We start from the raw sequence: 7,330 nt of genomic DNA on the forward strand, positions 1-7,330 counted from the left end.
ATGCACTGCTTATTTCCATAATATTCCTCTCACACTGCCCCTCTCCATAATATCCCCTGATGTACTGCTCCTTTCCATAATATTCACCCACACTGCCTCTCTGTATACAGTCCCTCCCACTCCACTTCCCCTTGCTATACTGGTCCTTCTTTTACAATCCCTCCACACATTGCCCCATAATATGCCCTCCCAGCAACACTAACCCTCTCTTCCCCTTGATCCCTTCATCTAAAATAAGATGGCATTTAATCTTTGGCTCCTCCATGAGGTGCTTACTGTTGCTTTCTCTGCCATCTCCGCAGCAGTGTGTTTACAATAATAGTGGGATGAGGCCAGTAGCGGGCTGTCAACACATCGCTGCATGTTGGGTCAGGTATGATGAGCCCTCTTCTGTGCCAATTCTGGCACTCAAGTGTTCAAGTGTATTCAAGTCAGAAAAACATGAAGACATTTGAATAAAGAAAGTAGGGAGTCAGCATCTCCCTGTTCCTTCTGGACACAACAAACCCTTTGGCGGGCCATATGCATGCAGGCCTTGGTTATGAAGACCTACTAAGTTATAGGCTGAGAGCATTACTTGGTGCATGCTGCAGTGTATATAGAGCATAAAGAGTTAATTGTATGGGTTATATTTATGCTGCTGTATGTAGTTCAGTGTATGATATACAGTAGGGATGTGTGTGGTGCATGTACCTGATGGGTCTGTAGCGTGTATGCGGTGTGCATGTATGCGTCTCTTGTGTATGTAGCATGCATCCAGCGGGGGCCTCATTGATGTGGAGCATCCTATGTGTGTCACATATGTGTCATGTTTTCGTGAAGTATGCATAGTGTCTGATTACTGTGGCTGTTCCTGATAAGAAAAGAATAGTAAGGAAGAATGACTCAAAAATGCCTTGAAAAGTAAAGCTGAGGGATAAGGAGAACCACAAGGCTAAAACGGGAGCGGCAGAGATATAATTAGCCGCTGCATTAATAATGAATTGACCTCTTCCCTTTCCATCCGCACTGTGATATTTTAAATTGATTAGTAGATTTTATTAATGTCTTTAATCAATATTTCCTCTTCTGTAAGAAAGACATGAGATATAACCATGCCAAGATGAAATCTGTGCTTTCTGTACATAAAAAGCTGTCTATCCATTTATCCTGATATAAAATAGACCTTTTTAAAAGGGAATTATAGACGGAATTCATAGGTATGAAATTAAAAGAATGTATCTACTGACTGCTTTTACTCTGGTTGTTGTCTGTATTCACGAATATACTCTCCACAAGATTGAAATTGCAAAACAGACAAGGAAAGGTTGTGACGTTATTATAATCACAGGATCGACACTCATGTTAATGATTTGCAGATGATGAAAAAATTGAAACAAAATAAAGAAAAACTTGTGTCAAGTATGATCGCCACATGCAAATATCACATCAGCACAGTGACAAGAATCTACTCCGCATCCGTTGTAAATGACAATCTGAGTATCCTCAGTAGAGCAGCGATCAGCCTAGCTTCTTACAAGGACATCACTGATGATGCTTTGTTTTAAGCCCCCTTCAATGCCAGTGAAAAACCCACACATTTTTTACTGACGTGATAAAGGTACCTATGTCTCTTCGTGTGCCATGAGTTTTGCACACGTGTGATCTCCATGTGCTATCCGTGATAATACATGTAGATCAGGCACTTATACTCACCTGCCCACGCTTCTGCTGTCCGTTGTGCTGATATCTCCCGAGATGCTGTGTGCGGCCGCTGCTGTCTCACCTCTGCAGCTACTTCCGGGTCAGCTGTGCAGTGCATATGTATGACCATAATTAGCCGGCCTTGAAGCAGGAGACAGCAGCTGCTGAAGACAGCGTCGCTGGAGACAGTTGAGTTTAAAAAGCTTTTTATTTTAACACTAGAACTGCTGGACTCGTGACACCTATATAGAAATACATGCTGCAAAGTAGTCAAAATGACTACCTCAGTAGTTCTAGTGTTAAATGTATGTTTTTTCTGGTACGTGTTTCACGGCTCACACCACTATGTGGTCAATGGGACATCAGCGATGCCGGAGAAAAAAGGACTTGTCTCCGTGCATAACACACGGACACGCGTGTGCTCCACATGGAATCATGTCAGTGAGAAATCACTGATGTGTGCACACACTTATTGATTTTAATGGGTCTGTGTATGTCCGTGATTCTGGTACATATAAAAACTGCAACATACTTACCAGAATTACTAACGTGTGAAGAAAGCCTTAGGGTGGGACAGAGGATTCTCAAGTGACTGCTAACTCTGCCCCCCTGATGATGCTTCATTTGAGTTTCCCAGAGTGCACTGAGAAGCTCAAACAAAGCATCATCAAGAAAGGAAATAGTAAAAAAAAATAAAGAAGTTAGTGTAGTGAGGATATATTAGCCTTTTTAACTAAAATATATTGGAAAATAGATTAGATTATGGCAGTAAATAATTTTCATACTAAATAACTACCTATTATGTGTTTTGGACCAACCCTTTAAGGAATTTTTAGCTGTCTCTGCATACAATAGCTCCTAAGCTCTCTCTCTGGTGATATCTGGATGCAGCCAGTATGATGACGGGGTTTCCAAGTTTTTACAAATTTGCCCACAATTAATAATGATGAAATAACTAAAAACTCTGTACTCATTTAACCCCTACTGTTCCAGCCAGCTCTAGTCCTCCCTGCCCTTTATCATTTTAAATTACTTTTAGAAAACTTCACTTAGTTTGTTCACTCAGAGTTTGTTTTTTTTAATGTTTTTAAGTAGATCCGCCCCAAAATTCACTTTAAATGCTGCTTCTTAAAGCCTTGGAATACTTTTCCTATTTATTACTTTGGGAAATTCATTTTTCTGTTCATATGAAGACATTTTAAGCATTTTTTTTTTATGAAAAGATTTCACTGGCCTATAAAATGTTACCTTTTTTTGCATGAAATTGGCTATTTCGTATGAAAAATTGTTTAAAAGAACTGAAGTCCTCAGTGGTTGATACCTTTTAATGGTATCAACACGGTACAAAGATATATTTTAGCTATTTCGTATGGTAATTTATCCCATGATTCCAAATTTGCCTTCAAAATGTTTCTGTCAAACAAGGATTTTGAGTTGCAAGCATTTAAATTTTAGAGATTTTTTTATTTTCAACAAAACATTTTTAGGTTTTTTTTATTATTTTTTAAAAAAAGGTTTTTTTTTTAATTATATGGCTGAATATATAGCTATGTCCCTTTTTAGTCCTCAACAGTAGTCTGCGAGCATTTTTGGGCTTCATTTCCCTTTATAATGGCCTTCGAATAGCACGATGCCCTGATGAAACTGTTCTGCAAGCTCCATGCTCATCACTGACATCTCTAAGGTTATTGGGGAAAAATGTGAATGAGAGTCCAGGAAATGTAACTTGAGAGACACATTGCATCCCAATTCTTAAGAGCGTTGTTATAACTCAGTCACCAAGGAAGGTCACCACTACATTTCTGAATGACTCTCACGGCGGTGCCTTATGCCTGCTTTACACCTTACGATATCACATACGATATCGTATGCGATCGTACCTGCCCCCATCGTATGTGCGGCACGTTCAATTTGTTGACCGTGTTGCACAAACGATTATTTCCCGTCACACGCACTTACCCTTCCATACGACCTCGATGTGGGCGGCGAACATCCACTTCCTGGAGTGGGAGGGACGTTCAGCGTCACAGCGACGTCACGCAGCAGCCAGCCAATAGAAGCGGAGGGGCTGAGATGAACGGGACGTAAACATCCCGCCCACCTCCTTCCTTCCGCATTGCTGGCTGGGAGCCGCGGGACGCAGGTAAGATCTGTTCATAGTTCCTGGGGTGTCACACACTGCGATGTGTGGTACCTCGGGAACATTGAACAACCCGACGTGCAATTTTAAGGAAATGAACGATGTGTATGCGATGAACAGTTTTACGTTCAATTGCACGTAGCTGTCACACGCTACAACACCACTAACGATGCCGGATATGCGTCACTTACGACGTTACCCCGCTGACACATGGTTAGATTTGTTGTAGCGTGTAAAGCCCGCTTTAGTCTCACTTAGTTTGGGTCAAAATCAGTATATTTCATAATTTCCCTTATGAGTAAGAGCAAGTTGACTCGAAACGTGTAGACCGTCCTGTGTCTATATTTTTAAACTTTTCTATGGAATAATAAAGTAATGATTTTTTAGAAGATTTTTTTGAAGATATTGTTTTTTCACAATTTTGGAACAAACTTTTGTCCACCTTTAGTCTTGGACGAGAGAACACTTGGCTGAACGCTTCTGATACATTGTTTTAGCGATTGGTGGGGGTCTCAACACAGGGACAGCCATCAATAAAAACTGACAAAGTTGTCATCATGACATGTCAGAAGTTTTCTTAGGCCGGGGCCACATGGGGCACTAGTGCGATCCTCGCATGACACTCGGCTTCCGCTGGCAGCACAGCGGGAGCCGAGTGTCATGCGAGTGTCCCTGTGACTGAGGTCCGACTGTGTGAGCGAACCTCTCAGCTGCGGGGGTAGGGCCGGCTCTGAGGAGGGGCGGGCCGTCATTGAGGAGGGGCGGGCCGTCACTGAGGAGGGGCGAGCCGGCACTGAGGAGGGGCGGGAGGGATTTTTCTTCCTCTCTCCTCCGTAGCCGGCTATTGCGATTCTCGCTCTGCACGTACGGTACACCGGTGTACCGCAAGTGCAGTGCAATTTTTCTCTCGCCCCATACACTTGAATGGGTGCGAGAGAAAGAGTTTCGCATTACAATCGTAGCATGCTGCGATTATTTTCTCAGTCCGATTAGGGTTGAGAAAATAATCACTCATGAGTGCTGACACACAGGCTAATATTGGTGCGAGTGGAATATGATGTTTTATCGCACTCCACTCACACCGTTTTTCTCGCCGTGTGGCTTAGGCCTTAATGTGCAGTTATACCTTAAATCTATAGCACTTGAACAAAGGGTGGTTCCTTTGTTCAAGTTATATTGTGGATGCCTTCTCGGACACGTGCACCTTTGATTGTGTGCCGCCTGGAACAGTTCTTTCTTAAATCTATGTCAGTGATTTAAAAGCCATCAGAAAAATATAATAAAGTTATGGAGCTAAAATGACACAATGATAAATGGCTGAGATACAATTTATATTTGAGACTTCAAGAAACTAAGAAAAATAAGTTGTTAGGGATGTGCTGCCTGACAACCCAATTTGTCAGGTGCCACCCATAGCAATCAGACTGTCAGATTGACTAACCCAAATCCAATCAACGTAACACTAATTTATCATTATGGGGACAAAAGAAAAAAAAACAATTTGGCAGTAGCACCATCTCCTGCGCCTACATTAATTATGATTAGACTTTCAGAAACGTTTTAGATACATTGTTTGCTCACGTTAATGATCTGACACCTTAGTTTTCGTGAGATACCGTTCTCCTAATCCACGTCGTCTCATTTCTTCTTTTCTTCCTTCTACAGTGAAATGAATTCTCCTACGGCTCGGTAGGTCAACAATTCCAGATCCGATGGAATCAGATTTGGTTTCTGTGTTCCAACCCACCTTCGGCCAGATCTTCAGATTTCCGTGGCCTTTCTCCAGGACTGCTGACTTGCATCTCTAAACGCAAATTATACTCATTGTTGTCATTGATCCATTGTCGTCATTGTACCATTTCCCTAGTATAAAGTCTGTAAATCCCCCACCTACCATGTGTTATTTGTAATTCTGGCTTCTACTTATGTGGCACAAGCACTTGAAACCTAATAGACGCCGTTGGCACCTAAGCACCCCCTACACTCTCTAATCCTGCTTTTACTTAAAGGGGTTGTCACATCTTCGGAAATGTTTTTTCTTATTAAAACAAACAACAATTAACATGTAACTAAAAATCTTCTCCATCCTCAATATTTTTAATTGTATACGTTACTGATATGTGCTTGAGTTACTAGCCACCTCTGCAGTATATCAGAGTTGCTACATTAGTTTCCTAGGCAAATAGGGCAATACCTGCAAGCTCTTTGGCTATACTGCTTGCGAGCGCTGCTCTGAAGTTGGCCCGATCACTGGATCAATGAGCTGCACTGCTCCGTTGCTGTGCAGACAACATTGAAGAGCAACCCGTTTGGACCCGCGGCTCAACTATGTTGCATATCCAAATTGTCAATCATCAGGAGCGCATCAACCCCTCCACCCCACATTTCTCATAAGCAGGAAGATAGGCAAGCAATCCGCTCCAGAGGACAGAACATGGCACAACATTTTTAGTTTTAAAATTAGAATTGGCATGAATCTCCTTAAGAAATCATAGTGATCTTATTAGGCTTGAAACGTTTCATTCCTGGCTGTAAGAACATTGTGCACAGTCTTTATGGATTGATGGTATTAGTTGTTTTGAGCATGGTCTGAATATATCCATATTGGACTGAATATTCCAATTAATGCTGTGAAAAAATATGTGCAAGGGATTTTCATGAATCTTATAAAATCTGTCCAATAATGGTAATAAGTACTGAAAGCAAAACAAAAAACATTATTAGTTTAGAGGGCACCTGTCACCAGACTTGTCCCCTATGAGCTGCGCCCCCCACCAGTGAGCCCTTATTTCAGTGTTCTAGAATACTGTATATAAGTCCCCAGGCTGCGCTGCATCACGTAAAAAACATCTTTTATCATACTCACCTGTGGGGCGGTCTGGTCCAATATGCATCACTGGTCTTGAACCGGTGCCTCCTGTCTTCTTGCGATTGCTATCCTCCTTCCCTGCTTCATATGGATGATGCGTCCTACGTCCTGCACAAAGTGTCTTCAATTGCACTCTCTGCCCTGTTGTAAGTACTGTAATGGCGCAGGGAAAGGTCAAAGACTGCCCAGGCATGTGCACTACGATACATTGCTCTGCCCTCAGCAGAGTAGAGAGAAGTGCACAAGAGCGCAACAGAGGAACACTGTGTGCATGACATAGGAGGCGTCATCTACACAAAGCAGGAAAGAGGACGGCAACCGTAATAAGAGAGGAGGCACCGGATCAATACCAGCGTCGCCCATCGGACCGAACCGCCCCAACCCGCAAGTGAGTATAATAAAAGGTGTTTTTTATGGCTTGGGCACTTATATACAGTATTCTAGAATACTGTATACAAGAACTTACTGGTGGTGGCCACAGCTTATAGGGGACAAATCTAGTGATAGGTTCCTTTTAATTCCCAGCACTGGTGCTTAGGTTATCCAAACAGGTCATGCAGTGATGAGGTCCCATGATCAATGAACTCAGCAGTTGTTGCAGTCATGAAAATTTCTAACTTAAAGGGGTTGTCCACAAA

The 7,330-nt window shown here is 42.3% G+C and overlaps 1 protein-coding gene across 1 annotated transcript in view; it reads left to right on the forward strand.

Moving 5' to 3' along the window:
- Positions 1-6,990, forward strand: part of EMB (embigin) — a 93,377-nt gene extending 86,387 nt beyond the window's left edge. Inside the window, 1 exon segment of the mRNA XM_075326724.1 lies at positions 5,489-6,990. Coding sequence (XP_075182839.1) covers positions 5,489-5,491 — 3 coding nt within the window. The 3' untranslated portion in view covers positions 5,492-6,990.
- Positions 6,991-7,330: the final 340 nt, after the last annotated feature.

This window comes from Anomaloglossus baeobatrachus, chromosome 1, assembly GCF_048569485.1.
Source record: "Anomaloglossus baeobatrachus isolate aAnoBae1 chromosome 1, aAnoBae1.hap1, whole genome shotgun sequence".
Classification (NCBI taxonomy): Eukaryota; Metazoa; Chordata; class Amphibia; order Anura; family Aromobatidae; genus Anomaloglossus; species Anomaloglossus baeobatrachus.